At 40.7% G+C, this 23243-nt stretch overlaps 1 protein-coding gene across 1 annotated transcript in view; it reads left to right on the forward strand.

The window, feature by feature from the left end:
- Nucleotides 1-583: 583 nt before the first annotated feature.
- THSD7B (thrombospondin type 1 domain containing 7B) overlaps nt 584-23243 on the forward strand; it is a 216094-nt gene continuing 193434 nt past the window's right edge. The window contains exons 1-5 of the mRNA XM_035130631.2: nt 584-1497; nt 3896-4147; nt 10626-10792; nt 20219-20374; nt 22726-22923. Of these exons, the coding sequence (XP_034986522.2) occupies nt 584-1497; nt 3896-4147; nt 10626-10792; nt 20219-20374; nt 22726-22923 (1687 nt within the window). The remainder of the gene's footprint in view (nt 1498-3895; nt 4148-10625; nt 10793-20218; nt 20375-22725; nt 22924-23243) is intronic.

The raw sequence follows: 23243 nt of genomic DNA on the forward strand, positions 1-23243 counted from the left end.
AATAAAAGCTGAGTCAAAGCCAGCAGAATTCCAGTCTAAGCTCTTAAGATACTGTATTTTAAATGTGGGCTGAAAAAAAAACAGATAGTGGTTTTACAGAATCGTAGAGCTTGAAGGGACCATGAGGGGCATCTAGTCCAACTCCTTGCAATGCAGGAAACTTTTGCTCAAGGTGGGGCTTGAACCTACAACCCTGAAATTATGAGTCTCATGCTCTGCCAACTGACCTATATCTTAATATTTATGGCAAAACTGGTAGAAACAGGATCTATAAATTGCAAGGTTCAGACACAACCCCCCCCCATTCTGCATGTGTGTGTGTGTGTGTTTAAAAATAAATAGGTATATGGGTTTTTTAAAAAGACGTTTTCCCCACATATTGTGAAAACCCTGCAGAGGACAGCAGTGAAATGCAAGAAGCTTGGATTGGGTGTGTCTTGCTGGGCATAATTCCTTGCTTGCAGCTGTTTGTTCTGGTCTGTAGTTGCAATGCGTTTCCCTCCCCATTTTCTGTTAGTTTCTTGGTGAAGGATGAATTTGAGAAAGGGGGTTTCTAACAAAGACAGAATTCATTTTTCATGTCATGCCAGTTATTCCCTTCATAGATGCAAACTTTTACAAATTCTTTAAGATTTCCTTTCCTTTTCTTTTTCTTTTAGGTCATTGGGGACGATGTATAGGTGATTGTGGTTCTGGCGGTGTTCAGAGCCGAGTAGTCTGGTGTGTTCATTCTGAAGGGTGGACAACCCATCATTCAAATTGTGAACAAAGTGACAGACCTGAAAGCCAGAGGAGCTGTTTTAAAATATGTGACTGGCATCTTGAACTCTTTGAGTGGGAAGTTTCAGAATGGCACCTATGTGTTCTTGTTCCTTTTGCCCTTGGTGAAGTCAGACCAAGAACTTCAGCATGTGTAACAGCCCAGCATGGATTACAACACAGAAAGGTACAATGTATACAGAAGTTGAACAGAACAGTAGTTGAGAATGAGATATGTGAATATTTTACCCCTCAGCCACCTATGGAACAAGCTTGCCTAATACCTTGCCCACGGGATTGCGTAGTGTCTGAGTTTTCCTCCTGGTCTGTATGTGGCAGACACTGTGGAAAGAGTTTACAACACAGAACCCGTTCTGTTATTGCTCCACCACTCTATGGTGGAGCCAAATGCCCAAATCTAACTGAATCGAGGGTTTGCGATGTTTGGATGTCTTGTCCTCATGGGGAAGAGGAATATACATACAGTCTTAAAGTTGGACCCTGGAGTAAGTGTCGGATGCCTCACCTTAAGGAAATGAATATGATTGGGAGAACTATGCTGGATTTTGGTTCCGAATCAACAGAACGAAGCACCTTCAAACTTCAAGTGGTGGAGAATTTCCAGAGTTTTCATAGATCTAGGTCACACTATAGTTCCAAGCCTTGGGATATAGAAATTGGTTACCAAACAAGGCAGGTGAGGTGTACGAGAAGTGATGGGAAGAATGCTATGTTGAGGTAAGAGATCAACTTAATTCTTAAGAGATGTATGCTTTAAAGGCTATTAAAAATGTCTACTGCTCTAGTTTTGAATGTGCATTTTGCCATGTACAGTGTTTTGGTTTCATTCACATGTACTCTCATTTAGCACTAAGGTTTCATATGTTGAAGAGACACTTTTGGCAGTGGTGTATACATATAAAATACAATTTAAATGAGGTTTTGTTTTGTTGATTTTCAACCAGCGTTCACGTTTTCTTCCATCAAAGGGACTGGATAGTTATTTGTTTCCAGAGCTTCCATGGCTATTGAGAACCAGTTCAGACATATGTAAGTCACCCAAAGCCTGGAAGAAACATCTTTGTGGATGAAATAATTGCAACCCAATATAGGAGCCAACTCCTAGGGGCTGAGGGGTCTTCACCACCTCCAATAAAATATTTTAGGGGGCCTGCCATTCATATGGTGTGCGTACATCACATCATGTGATCGACTATACAGGGCAGGGCTTACCTATCCCCCCCCACCATATTTTATTCAAGTTGGCACATCTTAAACCTATTTAATGGCTCGGAACACATGCTGTTGTACACAGAGATACTGCTGGGAATAAACTGCTTTATTCATTCATTCATTCATTCGGCACACTTCCTTTCATGCAGCTGAATCTCTGGTCAGGCCAATGAGAATAAGTTGTAGTTTGCTGAGCTAGCAACAATATTATTCTGGTTCATTACTGTACTTTCATTATTACCATACAGGCCGCATTAATCCTTCCATCATGGTGACTGAGGTGGACCAACACTGCTGTATTTTTTTGGCAGAGTATGCCTCAACAGAAAATCCTGAAGAAGAAGAAAGCATTCCATGCTATTCTAGAACAGTTAAATGTAAAATATATTAGCACTGATATTTGGCCTAAGTTGGTGTGTGTGTCTACGATATGAAAAAACTTTAAAAGTTTTTGAAGTAATTGTGCTCATGAGTTTCTCAGGCTGTTCCCAGTATTTTCTCATAATCTGTAGTTCTCAATGGCTTGGTCATTGCATGTGAGGTGCATGCATTTTATTAATGTTGCTGAACATCTTGTACAACCACTGAAACAGCCTTTTAAGGGTCTGCTGTTTATTATGCTAGTTAATTTTTTTATTGGTTAGAGAAAGAATACTTGGGTTCAAAGATATAGCTTGTCTTAATCTTGTTTGCACCAGTTGCACCAAGAGTTTTGGTAGTTGGCTTCTATATATACCAGTTAAACTTGCAACATGGTTCACAGATGGAAAAGAAAACTGTTAAAATAACTTCACCAGTTTACATTTTTTAAATCGGCAGTAAGTGCTAATGACACCATTTTCCTTTACCACTTCAGGAACAGGAATGTGGAAAGTTGTTTCTTTGGATCAGATATGGATGGTAGTGGTGTCATTTTCTACTGGGGATTGGCATTCCCAATGCAGTCCCTGGTGGAAAAAGACACTTCACTTGGGTTCTGTCCATGCCCATCCCTGATTCTGCCTCCTTTGCGTGATCCAGGGTCAGTTACAAGGCCTTGAAGCAGTCGAATGGGAGGTAGCAGCAGTGGTGAGATTTGCTAAACTGAGCTCAGCTGGGACCTGTCCATCCCGTTTGCCTTGATACTAAGCTGCAAGCACTCAAACAGGGGCAATCACTTTTGTGGTCACCTCTGTTGGAATGTTCATGCCACCTAGTAATAGCACCCCACTAATAATGTATCCAAATAAAATACTTGAAAGATCATATTCAGATTTTCACACGGACCAAATATCAATGAAATTAGTTTTCCATCTGCAAAGCAGAAACAACCCTTTAGTACCTTTGCAATTTTATGCTACATTTAGTGTAATTAACCTCACATTATGGGTAATTAAACACCGTGATCCTGTTTTAAAAATGTAGCATCGTGAGACATTATGAAGAAAGGGGGCATTTCAGCTTGCCTTTCATTTCATGAAATTTATGATTCAGATATTTATTTATTTGGGGAATAAACACATTAGTGGAGGTGTCTTCTATATGGCATTTGCATGCAGCCTTTGCCTAGGTTGCCTTAGTTTCCAAGCAGTGGCTTGGCTTTGCCATTCAAACAGTTGCAAGTAGTGTCCCTGAAATTGTGTGTGGAAGGGGAATGCTAGAACTCTTTCAAGATAGCTGTGGACTTACATAATTTTAAAGAAACATGAATTTTAACCAGACATGGAGTTGTTGCTTTTGCCATGGCCCTGGAATTTCTTGGGTTTCTCTCTTCCCAGTGGAGGCTTGGTAAAATGTAACTTGCAGATCTGCCTATTACGGAATGCTCATAGCCTTCCTGCTTCTGTTTAATCACAGACCAGGTATAAGAGAGAATGCTTCAGGGTTGTTGTGGTGTTGTTAACAAAATACTTTCTTATCACAGCCTTTGTGTCCAAGAAACCATCCCTTTGACCTTTCAGTCCTGTGTTATGCCTAAAGACTGTGAAACATCAGATTGGTCTTCATGGAGCTCCTGTTCAAAGACTTGTCACTCAGGGGATCTCTCACCAGGATACCGAATTAGAACTCGGAGTGTAAAGCATGTTGCTGTAGGAGCCGGCCGAGAATGTCCTGAAACAGAAGAAAGGGAAGCCTGCAATGTTGGAGGAGGTGATCGTGCTCATCCATGCCCAAGGTAGATTCCTTGCCTTCCTTTTCCCTTTATTCAAAGAGAGTCTGAACCTCAAATACATTGGGTGGTTTAGTAACTTTTGTTCATCTGGTATCACTTGCTTGGCCTGTGGCCCAGTGAGGGCATGCATCAGTGCAGATTTGTCTGTACACCTGTGTGTATGTCTGTGCATGTGCATGCATGTGCGCTATGACTCCCTCTGTGGCATCTTTTAAAGAGAGACCCATTTTTACTCTCTCTCCATCCCCTCTGTCAGCACCGAGAGCAAGAGTGACTTGAAATACAGCCACATAAATTGCTTGTCTTAGACCACCTTAGATGGTCCTGGGTGGGACTGCCAGCCCACAGACCATCAGGTGTATGACAGGTAAAGGTGGGTTTTTGGTGAAAGATGCTTTGCTGATTGGTGGTGCCTGCAAAGCGTCTTGCACAGTGCTTGCCAAGAACCATCTATTAGCTGCTTGTCAGTGCTAGGAGAACACTGAGCAAGCTGTGCAGGTAGAAACAGGTCACCTGACACCATTGCTCCTGTATTATAGGGACAGGAAGTCAACAGCTTTTGGTGAGCTGCTCTCTGCGGTCTGCCTCTTTTATTCCTATTCCTGTCCCCAGCCAGCATCAGTCCTAACAGCCCTATTGGTGACACAGAAAGTGGGCAGAAGGGACAGAGGCATCAAAGGGAGGTTGTGGCCGTGTAAAATCCAGCTCCAGATCTGCAGGGTACCTGGTGTGAAGTTGACCAGGAACTTTATATTCCATGTGTACAGGAAGGTGTGTGCAGTCTTGACTCACTTCATTGCCTTATTGTTATGACGAACTATGGTTTGTTGCTATGTCTGAAAGTGTTCCCAGGGAAATGTAAAGTTTGTCAAGATGAAAGTTTCATGTTTGGATTTGAATGTAATTGAAGGTTTGTGTAGCAGGCTAGAAATCTAGCTACTCGTTTGCAATGGGAGAACAGAAAGGGGTATTTAATTGAAACCTGCTATGCAGTTTGACAAGGATAACCAACCAACCAACCAAACAAACAAACAAACAGCAGTCACATATAGCAGCTGGTCATGTAGCAGGGTGGTTCAGCTGCACTGTTTTCAAACAGTAATATTAGATTCATGGGTTTAGAAGCCATGCAGATTCATGTGTACAGAATGGAAGCTGCTACAGCAGCACACTGGGCATCTATGCTCTGCAAAGGTGTATAAGGGAGACAATCTGGTCATTTTCTGAGCTACCCAGGCAAGTGCACAGAGGAGCATGCTCAACATGATTTCTATACTGCCACCCCCACCTCACCCCACCCTGCAGTTGTGCATATACTGTCTTGTATGCAGGCAAGGGGTTGGATCCTTAGCAGACAAGTTCGTAGCTGATAGTCATAGAAGTGACTTCTGCTCTTATCATAGATTCATTAGTGGTTGCCATGTTTCAAAAAGTGAAAATCTGGACACATTAAGTTTAGTTTTGGTTTTCTTTGGACAAAGTTGTTGGGCATTTTTTTAGTCTTGCAAGACATCTGAATTTTCCCAAACATTTCAGCGATTTCCGCCCGGACATTGTTTCACACTGCCCTATTCTGGCTATGTATGGTTACCCTATCATAGATACATTTCCTTAGGATTGCTCATATCATTGTTGAGCTTGGTGCTCGTATTTAGTTCATTTCTTTAATTTCTATCTGGTGATTTAGCTTCAAGAGTCTTCATTCTATCATAATGGTAGAAGTTTTTCTTGAGTGGTTGGAGTTTCAAGTGCCTCTTAAAAGTTTCATAGACTTAGATTATTGTTGTATTGAAAAGAGCCCTGAATTTTGCTATCTGCTCCTGGCTCTTCTGAAGCAGGTGGTGTAATACTTATGAAATCTTTCTGAGTGGAAAAAACCAGTACAGAGGTCATCAGTGTGGTGTGCACTATACAATCGTGTTACTTCAAAATCAGCAACCTGCTCATCATCCATGTATGTCTTGCTTTCAGTAGGAGAGAGAGGGCACTTACATAAAAAAAAATGTTGCTTGATTAGATCTTGTGGGGGGGGGGAGCTCTTGTATGCTGATTTTTACTTTTCCATCCCCAATTCATGTCAATCAGTAAGACAAAAGGGTAGATTGCATGGCTGATTTTGTTCTCTGTGCACAATGAGTTGTTACGCATGACAGTCATGTGACTGAAATACACCAGCTGCCCGCTAAGGAGTGAGGAAAGAAATTTGTATCTGCAGCATCTTCCTACAATTTTTATCAATAACAGGAGACATAAAATATGAGGCATGAACAATGGTCCAAGTTTGAAATATTTTGTTGTGTTTGATGTGTTGTACAGGTGGCCACTTGCACATCACCCGAAAGAGGAAACGCATCACTAAATAAGGAAGGCAGGGTACAGATTTGCATAAATGTGCATATGTGAGATGCCACTTTATAAATAATTATGATAAATAGAAATGCACCGGAGTAAGCAAGACTGTGATTATGTGCCAAGTCTGCTGTCCAAGTGTTAACCTGCTCTCCCTTCTTATGCTACTTAATCTTTAAAAAAACCAATCAGATGAGCAGAGAATCATCATCATCATCATCATCATCATCATCAGACTTGGGCCAGACATCACTTCAGCTAGAGGATGACTCCAGAAGACTATCCTCTGTATGACACAGAACCACTCTATATGACACTCCAACCTCATATCTATGGTTTTTTTGTCTGGCATTTTTTTTTGCTTTCCGGTTGAGGGGCATGGAGAGGTTGAAACAGATCTACATCAATATTCCACACTTGTGGGTTAACGAGAAAGTGCTTCTCTGCTTACTTTTGTCATATACACACGGGTCCCGCTATCCACCCACTTGTTATGTGAAAATTCAGTTATCCAAACATAAAGAATCATGCCCCAACTTCCTTCCTTGTTTGTGCTTTGCTGGTCAGCATCAGCAGTGCTATTTTTCTAGAAAAAGAGGTTGTCGAAACTTACCAATAATGCCTCACCTGTTCTCTTATAATGACAATGGCGCCTACCTGAGTTCCAGCACATTTCAGGAGAGGGAAGGCTTTGCATCCAGCAAATCTGAAGCATCCATGGATCCACCTTGAAACAGGTCCCTAGAACACCTCCCTTTTACTGTCTCCTTCATCAGAGCACTGGCAGTGGAGATGAAACACCTGCAGATGTTTTCACAGATGAAAAGAGGATCCTTCTGTGGGCATAGCTCCTTCTTCACCCACAAAGTTCACTCTCCATACTCTTAACGCCCCTTGGGATGTTCTCCCATGGCCCATAGGATTTCAGCCTTAACTTTGTTGTACCTTTTTAAAGTTTTTTCAAATTTAGAAATGTGCTACACAGCCCTGTTTCTGCTGTCTATGCTTCAGCAATGCTAAACATTTTCAATGGGGTTCCCACCTGCAGTGACTCTTTGCTTATTTGCCTAAACACTAATTTAAATCAACACACATCTACTTAAAGCAAGAGTTGTTAGTGACTAAACAAGAGTGTGCACCTACCCTTAAGCATTTGGTGTTATAAATCGGTTTCCATTTAGCCTTGAAAAATGTGACATTAATGTGATGGGAAACAAAACACAGTACTTTGCCTTGTTGCTGTTCAGCTAACTACTTCAGAATTGAAATTGTCTGTATGGAAGAAAAGATAAGCCACATTATGGAAGGGTGTTTTTTTTAAGTTAAACCTACGGAAAGTTACACCTCCTATTCTGATTTATGCATTGTGGGAGGACAATGTCATATTTGTCATGTAAGAAGGCTGTCTTGTAGAGATTCGGTTCCTTTGTTTGTTCTTTTCTTTTTGCTAATCATAAATTTTGCCTGTTTTTCCAACTGCACACAAAACAGTGTGTATTTAAATGAGAGAATGACAGTTCATCTAAAAAGTACTGTGAATTAGAAGTAATCAGTATTTTTGTAAGCATCTCCATGCAGTACAGAATTCTAAAGACCTTTCAAAATAGACACTGATAGTTTGGATAATTTAAGCTGATGCTGAGAAGTGTAAGCATCAACTTCATTTTCCATTATTTATTTGTAAATAATTAGAATCTGGAATAATTTTTGGAATATTTTACTTTATGAAACACAGTTTGAAACACTGGTGCTCATAATAATTAATCAATAGTAGAGTTGTACACCAGATTGAGCCAGATCACAAACTAATTCTGGTTGGCCTGGAATTTACCTGGATTGGGTTGAGGCAATCCTAGATCACCCTGGGTCGAATTGAGTCCACCTAGTACTACCCTGGGCTGTTAAAAGGGTGTGTGTGCATTTTACACACACATATTTATGTAGCCTGAGATTTGTTATATTTTATTACACTATTACTGCTTAAATCTCAGGCTAAGTTTGCATTGTTTACTTCAGCTTTTAATGGTAATTTCTCTGCTTTTGAATTGCTATGTACCTTATTACTCCCTGTCTCTTTAGCCCATTTATTGTTGGTATATTATAGTGTTTTAAATTGTCAAGCGCCATAAAGGCCACCGTAGTTAAATTATAGAATACAAATATTTTGAATAAGCAAAATGAAACCAATAGAAACACTAGTAGTTTATTGGGATGTGAAGAAAGTGGCTGGAATTGAGTTGGTGCTTTTGGTTGCCTGTTGGTGTTAAGGGAACACCTAGCTATTTTAAATGAATTCAGATCTCCAGGGCCAGATTAGCTGCACCCAGGGGTACTAAAGGAGCTTGCAGGTGCAATCTAAGAGCCTATAAACTTTGAGAATTTTTGGAGAACAGGTGATGTCCCTGAGGACTGAAAGTGGGCAAAGAAGACCTAGGTAACTAGGTAATAGTTGATCTGTGAGCACTTAGAAAAGGCTGCTGTGATTAAGACCCAACATGGGTTTCTCAAAAATAAGTCATGTCAGACGAATCTCATTTTTTTTTCATAGCGTTACAAGCTTAGTGGATCCAGGAGGACGCTGTGGATGTAGAGTCTCTTGATTTCAAGGCTTTTTACAAAGTCCCCCCATGTTATTCTTGTTAAGTATATTTGTTTAATTCACACTGAAATGGAACATGCCTGAATGTGTATAACGGAAGGTTTTAATGTGGGGATTTTCCATGGGGCTGATTTAAGCTATCTGTACTCCTACATGGGTTGATAATTAACTATTGTTGTTCTCTGCTAGCTAACACATGTGAGTGTTTTGCCCTATTGAATTGCAAATCGCCATTTTGAAGGGAGTTGCCCTTTGGTCTTTTGTTCCCACCTAGAGGGACGAGGGTGGCGCTGTGGTCTAAACCACAGAGCCTAGGGCTTGCTGATCAGAAGGTCGGCGGTTCGAATCCCCGCAACGGGGTGAGCTCCGGTTGTTCGGTCCCTGCTCCTGCCCACCTAGCAGTTCGAAAACACGTCAAAGTGCAAGTAGAGATAAATAGGTACTGCTTTGGCGGGAAGGTAAATGGCGTTTCTGTACGCTGCTCTGGTTCACCAGAAGTGGCTTAGTCATGCTGGCCACATGACCTGGGAGCTGTCTGCGGACAAATGCCAGCTCCCTCGGCCTATAGAGCGAAATGAGCGCCGCAACCCCAGAGTCGTGCAACTGGACCTAATGGTCAGGGGTACCTTTACCTTTACCTAGAGTGGGAGTAAGGATGTGTAAATGGATTTCCAGGAGCTCAATAACCTTGGGGCTGGAATGCAGGCTAATGGAGCCTGTGAGAGAGGGAGCTATATTTGCCAGATCTGATTATAAGTTGTTTTATTCCTAAGAAGATGCTGACAGGCATATGTCTTATGGAACTGTTTGGATGTATCAATTACTGGTTTTGTGTTATGTTTTGAAGAAAGTTTTGAACAATCTAATGGGTCTGGACTTTTTTAAAAAATTCCAAAATGTGTGAGCTTTTATGCATCCAGTTGCTTCATGGAACAGTGGAACAGACTTCCTTGAGAGATGGACTCTGCTTTCTTAGAGGGAGGCCTTTAGATCCCATGTATACCTCTGTAATGGAGGGGGAAATGTTATTTTAGCCACCCCATATGGCTCCCAATACCCATTTTCTATCCTGTGGGATCTTTTAATATCCTGAAACTGTTTTGGGTGGTACCGAAGACTGCAGAGGGGAGAACGAATGGGCAAATATTGCCCCTTGTCTATTAATGACAGCAACCACTGGATCAAAGGCCCCTTTCTTGAGCACAAAAGCACCAGCTGGATTCTTTTCAGTCCTTTAAAGCTTTTTTGTCAGGCTTCAGAGTTATTTCTAAAAAGAAAGAAAAATGTATAGCTTTTCTTATTTACAGATAAACTATAAGTATTGTGGGAATTTTATTCCCTTAGCAATTTTTCTGGCAGTTGCGTTTTGATTTGGGGAATACCAAGACATGCAGAGGAATCCAAAGTAAGTCCTTTTGTGTTTGGTGGGATTTATTCCCAACAAGTGTCTTTAGGATTGCCGTTTCAATAATTTATTAGCTACTTATAACAAACACGTTTTTACATGAATTAATGTTTGTGATTTTCTGCAAGATATTCATGGAGAACATCTGAATGGAAAGAATGTGACGTCACTCTCCTCCTAGAACAGCAGGATCCCCAACACCATAAGCACTCAGCCCTTTGTGGAGGTGGGGTACAGGTCCGAGAAGTATACTGTGCCCAGATCACACTGGAGGAAACACACAAGTTAAAGGAAGGTATGCTAGAAATTACTTCTATTACCTCTAAATAAATAATTGGTATGAAATGATGAAAAGAAGGTTGAGATTGTACTGCAGTGAAATGCTGGATATAGGGTTCCAGATTCTACAATTAGAAGTGTAGAGCCTTGGAGGTAGCATTCTTTGCTTGCACATTTATGCCAGGGGTTTCCATGCGCCTAGGGGGTCTCCTCCCCTTGCTGAAATTAGGCTTGAAAGAGGCATTCTCTTATTGCCAATAGAACTGGTGTGTGTGTGTGTGTGTGTGTGTGTGTGTGTGTGTGTGTGTGTGTGATGCTTGCAACTATTTTCTGTTTTGCAAATGTGCTCATGGACCAAATAGGTTGACAACCCCTAATCCATACTGTCGATTTTAAAGGATCCAGAATAGCTGACGAATTTGGCTCTCGTTTTCATGCACAAATAAGCTAATGGTGTACTCAAATGCTTTACCATTCACTGCAGTGAAAGAGTCAGACTAGAATATGGGGAAGCCCATTAACATTTCTGGTGAAGTTTCAATTTATAAAGATGCTTATACCCTGGTTTTCATAACAGATAGATAGATAGATAAATTGTAAAGGGAAAATTGGAGACCGCACTGTCAAACAGTTCCCACAATAGATAATTGTCAGGAAGGTTTGTTTCTCCTCTCCCCTTTCCTTTTCCTTTCTCTCTCTGCAGTAGGTCCAAGAATCAAATAATTTTCTATATTCAGAAGAAAAGCAAGTGGATAGACAGATGCCTGATGAATAATTTATCTTTGTCTATTTTCTCCTCTATACCTACTGCTCCTGCAAAATATGGGTTTGTACAGAGATGTAAGATAGCAAGAGCGTGGCATCACAGCTGAGGACTGACTTGTTTCCAAAGGCAAAGCAAGTCTATCTTAGGGCAGATGGTTTGCCTTCATCATCCCTCTTGAGCAGTCCACCTGCTGCAAGCTGATTATCTATTCCGTCAGTTTGAAGGAGGATATCTATTCTGTCACTATGTAGAAGGATTTGTTTTTGTCACCTGTTTGAGCCTCCCACAAATACAGCAGATCATTTACAAGAGGAACCTTCATTACGTGATGTTACTTTCTCTGTGACATCAGTTGCTTTCTACAGCTTTTGGGTTTGTCTGGATTGCCCTTGCCTCAATTTCTTTTCTACATATAGCTACCCTTGTGACACATTCTTTGTTTCCCCTAAATTTTCAGAAACTTACTACCCACTTGAAAGTAGGGGGGCGGGGAATGGATTGACACAAAGAAACTAGTAAAACCAAGTGTATTTGCTTTATCAAAGCCATAAAGTAAGGCTTTGGTATTTTCCCGTTTTAAGCTATTAAAAGCGTTCCAAAACAACCAACTTCTTGAATGCTGGAAATTAATTATGAAACCCTGGCATATTGGCATTGGTCAATTTCCATGCATTTATCTGGGTGAATAACTTTAATCAAATGTTTATTCTGTTTTAAATTGGAAATACTGGAGAGCCGTTTCACTTAAGAGTCCTGTAACAGTAAAGACTAGTTCACCCATCCACTTCACTATATTAAACTTACAGGCATACAAGAGTGGTCCTGTAGTTAAGGCAAGCAGGGAAAACAACTTTCCACTATTAAAAGACTCAAGATTCTAAAGGTTTATAAAAATGGCAGCAATTGAGCTATTTGAAGCTTGAAGCTTGGCATACATGATCTTCCTGATTAATTCCATGAGTGTGCCATACTTCCAGCCAATCTGATATAAAAAGATGCGACAGGTACAACAAATTTAAAAGTGCTAAAAATGGACACTTGAACTCCTTTCCTACACCCACCCACACGCACCCACCCACCCACACCCAAGAAAGCATATCAAATACTGTATTTATTTCTAATTTTTGTAATGTACTTTGTTCGGGTGTATTGTGGAGCGCAATCCTGCATTCCTTTGGCAAAGTCATGAGTGAGGGTTCAAAAGTTAAAAGAGTTTTTCTGCCTCATGGAAGTCTGTGGAGAACAAAGAACTGGCAAATAGTGCAGAGCGCGGCCAGATTGAAAAATAAAGCCCAAGGTCCAACCAGTGCTGAAGAACCTGTAGAGGGAACCACATACTGAATTCTCTTTGTAAAGCCTATTGCTTTACAAAGTGTGGTGTAGTGGTTAAGAGCGGTAGACTCGTAATCTGGTGAACCGGGTTCACGTCTCCGCTCCTCCACATGCAGCTGCTGGGTGACCTTGGGCTACTCACACTTCTCTGAAGTCTCTCAGCCCCATTCACCTCACAGAGTGTTTGTTGTGGGGGAGGAAGGGAAAGGAGAATGTTAGCTGCTTTGAGACTCCTTCGGGTAGTGATAAAGCGGGATATCAAATCCAAACTACCCTTCTTCTTCTTCTTCTTCTTCTTCTTCTTCTTCTTCTTCTTCTTCTTCTTCTTCTTCTTCTTCTTCTTCTTCTTCTTCTTCTTCTTCTTCTGCACAAAAGGTGCAGATGTTAAACATGGGGCTCACTAAGCTTTTTGGAATCACGGAAACCTGTGAAAGTATATCTGACCCTGCCCAACAGACATGGCAGCCCTCCATGATATAGCCTTAACTCTGATTTTAACTCTGACCTGTCTGTTCTGTTGATCAGATTATATAGAAAAAGTACATTGGCATATATTATCTGTATGAATACTTGACTACAGTAACAAAACAAAGCTGATCGTCAGCAGCGTGTGGGGTGGGGCGAATGCAAGCACTTGACTCTAACATTTGCACTGTTGTAGTCTGGGAGCCAGTGTGGTGTAGTGGTTAAGAGCGGTAGACTCGTAATCTGGGGAACCGGGTTCGCGTCTCCGCTCCTCCACATGCAGCTGCTGGGTGACCTTGGGCTAGTCACACTTCTCTGAAGTCTCTCAGCCCCACTCACCTCACAGAGTGTTTGTTGTGGGGGAGGATGGGAAAGGAGATTGTTAGCCACTTTGAGACTCCTTCGGGTAGGGCAGTCTCACTGGTTGTATTCTCCAAAGGCAGGGCTATTCCTTTGAGTGCTTTTCATACCTGGATATAAGCAAAGACCTAATGTGTGATCCAGGTAACTCACCGAGTACAAAGAACGTACAGAAAGTTTCTAAAATTTAGCTTCAGCCTACAGCGTTCATTTAGAAGGCAAGTTGTCACCAGCTGTGTAAACGCTTTTGAGTTCCACTGATGGAACAAGCAAGGCTTAAATATTTATTTAATTATCCAATTTAAATTTGTAGGCTTTGGGCTTAATTTGCCTGGATCAAATATAAGTTTAGTTTCTAGGAGTGACACTCAGATTAGAATTGTAATGTCTACATTGGACCTTCAGTGGTTTCAGATGTGGGTTCCGCTGCTGACATCTGCTAGAGACCCACCTTTAATTTTGAAGTAAATTGCTCTCTGTGTTTCCTTTGTATATTTCTCTTTTTCATATTATCTCTCTCTCTCCAAAATGTAAGAAACAGAAGAAAACAGTGATCACTTAACTGCTACAAGCCAATGTAGGCTAAAGTGTGACCCAAGTCCACTGCATTAATCAGCCAAGTGTCCTTGAAGTGAATTTCCAGCTGTGTGACAGCAGCTCTTTCATGAATTTATCACATGGGACTGGGGCTATGTCTCACAGCTGCAACCATGCCAGCAGAGCTGGTTTCATGAGAGTCAAGTGTATGATATTGATTCTGTGAGAAAGACCCACATGACTGGACCCTGTACATGTGGTTGTGTGATTCAGATACAGCCCATAGTCACATGGGATTGACTAAAAAAACAGCAGCTTTCACACAGCTGGAGGTATATCTAAAGGGCACTTCAAGAAATCTTAAGATGGTGATCTAGTAAATAAGATTTTAGATCTTTATTTGCTCAGACAGAGGGAGCAGACCTGTCACAGGATAACATACAGAGCTTCTGATCTAGTGAATTGATTCCCCCCCCCCCCAAAGGAAATGGTTAGTACAAAATAAATATTTCTTCTGAATGACCTAATTTACTTGATAAAGGACATACCTTCACAGCAGGGAATAAATCTATTCTAACCTGGTGGAGTGAAATTTACATTGTTGGGATGTTCATCTATTGATCCGTAGGTTCTCTACCAAACATTTCTGTGAGTCAAATTGGTAAGATTAAAGCTACATAATGGGATGAGAAATATGTAACAGCTGACTTCTTTGGTGGAGACCCTTTGAAACAAGACAGAAAAGGATTGTTCTCAAATCTTTGGGGTGTACAACTGCAATGCTTCACATTCAGAAATAGAAGGGTTTGAATTCATGAAAGGATTAAAAATCTTGATAATCACACAAGTGGAACATTTCTGGGTTTCAAACGTTATGGATCTTCTTAAAGTGGAAGAAACAAGTCCCCCACCCCCCAAAAAGCACCACTCTGAATAAGCATGTTTTTAGAGCAAATAACCACCTTCATTTTGCTGCATTTTCTGACTTCCCCCCCCCCCCACAGGTATTATTCTGTAGTCTTTTGTTTCTGGTTCTATCATAAAAACAATATTTTTCTGTGGCTCATTGCTGACTCCCATGTGGCTTCTTCTAGAGCTTCTAGATCCTTCCTTACTTTACCGTTTGGGACTGGCAAGTCTTTTAGAGCTATCATGAGAAACAAGCCAAAACCACCTTTACCTACAATGAATACCCTACAATGAATTCCCATCATCCCTGACCACTGGTCCTGTTAGCTAGGGATGATGGGAGTTGTAGTCCCAAAACAGCTGGAGGCCCAGGTTTGGCCATCACTGCCCTATGCAATAATGGTAACATTTGCAGTAGTCTCTTGTTGGTGCTCAGCGTTGTATGAACCCTACTGTGGCACTTCCCCCTCATTGCATCATTTTTCTTTTGCAAGCCTCCCATCGCAACTTAATTGGGCCAAGGTTACAAGTTTTGCAACCACACAGAGAGAGGCAAAGGCAAATAGTGGAAAAGGTTGGGTGAACTTGGCCATGTTTATTTAAATATTTACACCTGTACATTGCAGTCAATTCCCAGGCCCCTCCATTCTCTGAGCAGCCAACTGTAGCTGCTTCCGACACAGTATTTGATGCTCCCACAAGTTGGTAGTTAGGATATATTCATTACTGTAACCATAGAAGTATCTTCATACATGGTTCCAATCAGTGGGTCTTGGAGATGCCATATCTTTCATTATCAGATTCCAGTGGTATTTTCCAAGCTTATTTTCCTGAATGCACTTGCTCTATTGACCGAGATTAGATTGCAAGGAATATTTTTTTATTTATTTACAAACTTGGTGAATGGTCCAAAGGGATGCTAATTTGTCTTCTTGGAAGATCAATGCCACTGCCTTGCTAAAGGTGAATAAATATTGCAATCTTGCATCTGTAATTGGGACCATCATTTGTTTTAAATGATCAGTTCATTTATACCAGTTAAGCCAAACATGATTTGCCAGCTCTTTACTAATTTGTGCGTGTTATCTGAGAGACAATATTTCATAGTATAACTTGAAATCCATCATTTCCCCCCAGCCAATTTATAACAGTGCTGAAAGGACACAATAATGTGATTCACAAGTAGGTATATTGAAGGCTAAAGGACATTAGCGTAAGTGGTTTGTAGATGGTAACCTATGCAAAAAGAGATTTAAAAATAATAATAAATAGACACTATTCCTATCTTGAACTCAGGTAAGAATTCCATAGGCTTCTGCCGGATATTAGCTTAACTTCTGGTGGATATGCATTGCCCTGAGAGTTTAATATTGGCTACAGAGAAGTCAAATCCAATAGCCATCTTGAAGGACAATCTGTTCTGAAGTTCCCATTTTCATACACCCATTCAAATTTATTTGTAGGTATTTGGAAAGCTCTCCAACCTAGCTCTGAATTCTTCAAAATGCTTGTTTTCGTCTCAGTCTGTAGGGAGCATAAAGTTAAAGATCCATGAGAAAATATAATCCACTTCCTAAGAGAGTGAAAAATGGCTGTGAGAGAACTTAATTATTGCCAGTAAAGAATGCATCCATTTGTGCATGGCTTGTAATTGCTTAATGTTGTTGTCTCCATCGACATGAGAGTGTGAAGATGTAAGTAGTTAAAGCCTACTGACCCAGCATGGCAGTTCAGTTAATTTTACTAAGTAGTTGTTTTTCTTTTTCTTTTTTGTAAAACCTGGTGTTCATTATTGTTGCGTTCATCCCGCTTGTATCAAGCATTCAAGTGCAAGCCTACAGAAAACCAGCTCTTTTTTCCTAATTGAATTTATCATCTTCGGTAGAGTGCTGTAGAATTTTCAATCACAAGACTAGTATTGTGGGGTAAAGTAAATGTAACAAATGGATGGATTGAATATAAAAGTTACAATGCATAATGTTCTGAGAGGCATGACAGATTGCATTTAACAGAAGTGTTATGTTTATTATTAAAGTAAAAATGATTTATTTTTATTTTTATTAAAAAAACAACAACTGAGCTTAGGAATAGCTGGCAATTAACTCAGCTGACCTGAAGGAGAGAAAGCTTATTGGATTGGATACAGATCTGCTCTTCCATGAGTGAAAAAGCTCATTTCATATCACTCCCTGTCTGGGCCAGGGAGGTGATTAATGTGTGGGGAGTGATTAATTGTGTGGGGAGTGATGCATGCTTGAAGAAGCTAGTGGTAAAACCACTCCACAAAAAAACCTTCCCTAGATTTGGAAGATCTAAGTAACTACTGGCCAGCTGCTAATCTCTCCTTCTTGGGCAAAGTTCTTAAGCGGGTGGTTGCGGATCAGATCCATGCACTCCTGGAAGAAACTCCATCCTTATACTATTTAGATATTCCCATATATAGAGAGAAATGAGCACCAAAGACTAGGAAATAATAATAATATTTTGATAGCAAGCTTATGGTTGTGTTTGCATTCATCTTGCAGACTCTTAAATGCCTGCTCATCAGAGAATCTGACAGGTATTAAGACCATGTGCAAAAGCAATGTTGGTTCTTGTTCATTAATTGGTTGAGCATACATTCATACTTGGACGTTTCAGAAGATGACTATATTTGAAGAAGGACAGATAATGAGGAACAGATACATTGAGGCTGACCCATTTGGAATGTTTAAAGTGATGTGTGTGTTGTGTTTTGGTCATGCCCCTGAATCAGAGGTTTTATGTATTCTCTGTGCCAAGGTTGCTCACTGAGACCAGTCCCTTTATTCACTTCAAAACAACAACAACAACCCTGCCCCCCAAACAACAACAACAACCCTGCCCCCCCAGACAGCTTCTCCTGAACTGAAGAAATGTTTGCAGACAGTTGAATTCTATGAGCATATTGAAACTCCTGTTCCTCCAAAGATTACTGTGAGGTTTGGAGGAACAGGAGTTTCCCACATAGCTGGTCCCAGATACAATATGAGTTTTTCCCCCTGTTGTGGCCTTTTGGGGAAGCGAAGAACCCCTTACTGTAGTGTTTCTTTACATTCTGTAGCTTCCCTGTGTACACACAAGGCTGTACTCATCCTGGGACAGTGTATTTTTCATCAAGTGTTTGGGATTGATAATGGTTGAAAACTTCAAGCCAGTAACAAATACGATCTGGCTCATACTTGCATCTCATACTAAGATCATTTCCCCAGTATTATTACAATAAAAGTTTATTACCGTACTCATATGTTGCATTTCATTCTTTTTTCATTTTGATTTCATTTCTGCAATTTTTTTCACAAGGTGAAGTGTTCACCTACTTTTCTTACTCCAACAACTTGCATTATTTATTATAGTGTGTGGTCTATATTGCTGGCATGCTCCGAAATAAATGGATTGCTGCCAAAAGGCATTGGAAAACTGTGTCAAAACAAGTGACATGGCTTCAGCAACATGGCTAGTCTTGCTTTCTTATAGATGAAACGGAATCTGTTTTTGATGACAAAATGCAGTGAGCCTGATTTGCTGGCTTTATGCCACTGTATTACCAGAATGATAAATTATTTTGCAAAGCCTAATGCTGAAGGGCATATTAAGAAATGCATGAGACTCTTTGAAAGGGAATAGCTTGATGGTTAAAACTGACTAATATTTATCTTGCACTTTCTGCCAGTTGACTTTTAGAACCTGTAGAAAAGGGCTATTTGCTTTAGAAGCAAGGTGAATTGGATTTCTGCCAACTTGGTGTAGTCCCTAAATGAATATGTCAAAGGCAATATTGTCTCTAAAATAATAATAATAATTCTGAAAGCAGTCTTCTAATCTAAGCAGAACTTTTCATTAGTTTTTGAATTAAATTTGGGTAATTACCATTTGATTATGAAGTAATATCCTGCAAGTGCCTGAGGAACAAGATATTTATGTGGGGTTGGGGTTGGGGGTGGGGAGATTCCTGTGAGTTTCTAAAACTCCTGTTAATTCTTGTCATTTCTGCATTTCAGCTTTCTCCATATAATTATATGCATTGGAATTCTCAGCACATAAAAACATAGAATAAAAAAAAAATACAAACACAATTTACCCTAACATGGTAAATAAAAACTAATATTGAAGTTGACTGATAAATACCAGGGAAAAATTGCATACATTTATAGCGATGTGTAACTTTTTTTCAGAAGAACTGAACTATTGTGCATTGACACAGCTCTATCTTTTCACATGCATGGAAGTCAGATTTTGATTTGTTTGGAAACCAGATTTCATATTGAACTATAGTTATAGGTTTCATTATATTCTCAATATGTAACATAAAAGACCATAGAATTGGAAGGGAGCCCCAGGGTCACCTAGTCCAACCCCTGCAATGCAGGAATCTCAACATGTGGCCCGCTATCCAATTTGAAACCATACCGGACACTGCTGGAAGGCAAATTAGCTTATTTCCACTAATTTCCTCTGAAATGGTGCTCCTATGGGTTGGGGAATGCTGCAGAACAATATGGTATATATGGCATGTTGGACTGCAGTAGGTAGAGAAATTTGGTAAAAAATCAGGTGTCCCATCTTCCACAATCAGAAATGTTTTCCTTATTGTGCAATAACTGGATGCAAACTTTAGAAATTAATTGCATTCATTTGTACCAATATCTCTTTGTATCTCAATGTTTGTGAATAAATACTTAAAGTAATTAGGGCATTTCAGACTATGCGAGTGCCTTGTTTTAGATTCCGTCCGTTTTGATTCTCTCCATCAGTCACTGAGGCTACAACAACAACAACCCATCTTGCTCCACCTCATATTTCCTTATCAAGCTCTTTACTCTTGGGACTCAGCTAGACTGGTAAAGAAAAAGTGATTATATGCATTGTATGTGTGAATTGCATCAGGGACACTAATTATTGTGCTGATTACACTGTTGTTAGCTTGGATTCTGAAATAATTTTGATGATTGCTTGAAAATATATTTGTTCTGCATTGCAAAACACTCCACAATTTGAAGGAATAATCTCTGTGTTTTTTGCTCCCTCTTGTTTTCTTTTTCTTCCTTCCTTAAGTGGCTAGACCTGTTGACAAAAAGCTGTGTCTCGCTCCTGCTCCCCCGGCTTCCCAACTGTGCAATATCCCATGCCCTCCTGAATGCCTGGTTTCTTCCTGGTTGGGATGGGGGCCTTGCATTCATGAAAACTGCCAAGATAATCAAGGGAAAAAAGGTGCGTTCTGAACTACTTTCTAACAGCTTTTTGTACATTACAAAATGGGAACTTATCAAACTGGATGAATCTAATGTATAAAAGCTGACTTTCGATTTATAATTAATCATTTTTAGTGTGTTTTTAAAGACCTGTGGGGTGGGGACTGCTAGTTTATCCACAGCTTATTGATACCAATGGACATCACAGCCCGAAATGTGTAACCTGATTATTATTATTTTTACTATGTAAATAATTTCATAACTATTTGGGTCATTATATTAGAATGTAAAACTGCATAAGGCAAAGGACTGTAATTCAGTGGCATAGCATCTGCTTCGTGTGGAAAAAATATTTTTAAATACCTGTTTTGTCTTCTATTGACTGGTTTTTTTGGTTTTTGTTTAAATCTTTTTGTAAACTTCTTGCAGGCTCTATTCACAACAAAGCAGTATATAAACTCTGTTAAATAAATACATAAATAAACAGACCCATGGCATCTCCAGGCAAGTTTGAGAACATCCCCTGTCTGAAACCCTGGAGAGGCTACTGATTGGTGGCATAGACAACACTGTACTGTACTAGATGAATAAATGAAAACAGTTCATAGTTAAACCATGCTACTTGCTCCAATGAGAGTCAATTGTTGCCACCAACCTGGATGGCTTTAAAAGAGAATTAGACACATTCATGGAGGATAAGGCTGCTCAGTGGTTGCTCACCATGATGGCTACTTCCATTGTTAGAGACAGTATGCTTCTGAAAACCAGTCGCTGGAAACTGCAGGAGACGAGAGTGCCATTGCACTCAGATCTTGCTTGTAGGCTTCCCACAGGATGCTGGATCAGATGAGCCACTGACCTGATCCAACAGGCTTTAATTGTTGGCATCCATCTGTCTTGAGAGGACAATGGAATGGACCTCCAGGGGTGAAGTCAAGCTGCTGTGTTGGCAGCACTGAAGAGGCCTCTTTGAGGCTTAAGCCCAGGCAGTTGTGTTTGGAGGTCCTGGGCTGGCCAGATGCTGATGCGGTTCAAAAGGAAAGCAGAGCAATATGTTTGGCTGAATATGAAGACTGCGGAATATCAGCTCCTTAATTGCTTCATAATGCAGAATATGTACTGTAATTAATTATTTCCACGGGCAAGCTTTTAGGTCTCTTTAGAACAGGCATCCCCAAACTGCAGCCCTCCAGATGTTTTGGCCTACAACTCCCATGATCCCTAGCTAACAGAACCAGTGGTCAGGGATGATGGGAATTGTAGTCCAAAACATCTGGAGGGCCGAAGTTTGGGGATGCCTGCTTTAGAACCTGAGCTCATATAGGGGCCACAGAATTGCATATGCTCTCTTCCCCTCCTGTACTCATCCTTCCCTTTTCACTGCTGACCTTCATGTGTTGAATGTGAAGGTCTGAATGGTTTTTTGTTTTTGTTTTTTAAAAAATCTGTGGTCAGCTGAACATATTCAAAAGTCTGTCTGCAGAACCCAGATTGCACAGGGCTCCTGGTTCAGAAAGACTACCACTGAATAGACTTCCACACTCAGCATGAAAAGTTTGGAAGTGAAACCAGCAGGGAATTGGCGTTGGGTGGGGTGACACCGGCACACAGGGAGGGGTAGATAGTGGATCCACTCTCTCCCCCCTTCTAAATTTGCTGAATACATGGGAACTCATGTTCCTATACCTTAAACCAGGCATCCCCAAACTTTGGCCCTCCAGATGTTCTGGACTACAATTCCCATCTTCCCCGACCACTGGTCCTGTTAGCTAGGGATCATGGAAGTTGTAGGCTAAAACATCTGGAGTGCCGCAGTTTGGGGACGCCTGCCTTAAACTGTTTTAGGATCAGAAATTGTGATAGGAATCAGAGAATGTGAGGGATGGAGGGTGTGCGTGAGCCTAAGGCTCGTTCATGTAATCCCAAAGCATGGGCATTTTGCAGCATTCATGATGCAGCTTGGCACATGTTGAAAACCACAACAACACAACTACAAATAATACTTTTAAAGGGGTACAGTGGAACTTCGGTTTACGACTACCTCCATTTACGAAAACCTCCGTTTATGAACGCCGCGGACCCAGAAGTGTTTACATCCGGGTCCCTCTGCGTTGGCTGCGCAGACGCGATCTGCGCAGAAGCGCTCTATCAGCGCTTTGCGCATGCACAGATGCGTGCCTTCAGCGAGCGAATACCTCGGTGGGCGAGCGAACGCTTCCGTGGAACGGATTGTGTTCGCAAACCGAGGTACCACTGTATTTGTTCTTTGGACAGACTGTAATTTGGAAGTTATGCAATCAGTTTATGTAACTTCTTTCTTTCCTTATCAGGTGAAACCTAGCTATCACTTTTGTACCTCCCCCCTCTTAGGTTTCAAAATGAGGCAAAGACACATCATTGTGGAACCCATGGGCACTTCTGGCAATTGCCCACACTTGATAGAATCTATTCCATGTGAAAACCCAGTGTGTTACAAGTGGGTCACTTCAGAAGGAGTCTGTTTACCTTATAATGGAATATGTGGACAAGGGAATCGTGTGCAGCATGCTGTATGCAAGAACTACAAGGGTATGTGGTACAAACTCCACTTTACTTAAATATATTTTGCATATTCTAAAAGATTTCAGAACTGTGCATTAAGCAAAATTCCATGATGCAAGGCTTCCAGTTTTATAATAGGATATGAATTTCCCCAGAGCTTATGGCTTTATCATGCTCTGGCTTTTGGTCTTAAATGAGATCTGTAAATACTTCATGCTTCCAGTCACTTTCTATAACACGGTATCCTACCCTGAAAGCATGTTAAGGGGGCAGGGAGGCAGTGCACACTAGCTCTACCCCCAATGTCATGGTTCCATCAACTACAGCTTCAAACGTTCTTCACATGT

Source organism: Zootoca vivipara, chromosome 1 (assembly GCF_963506605.1).
Source record: "Zootoca vivipara chromosome 1, rZooViv1.1, whole genome shotgun sequence".
NCBI classification, from domain to species: domain Eukaryota; kingdom Metazoa; phylum Chordata; class Lepidosauria; order Squamata; family Lacertidae; genus Zootoca; species Zootoca vivipara.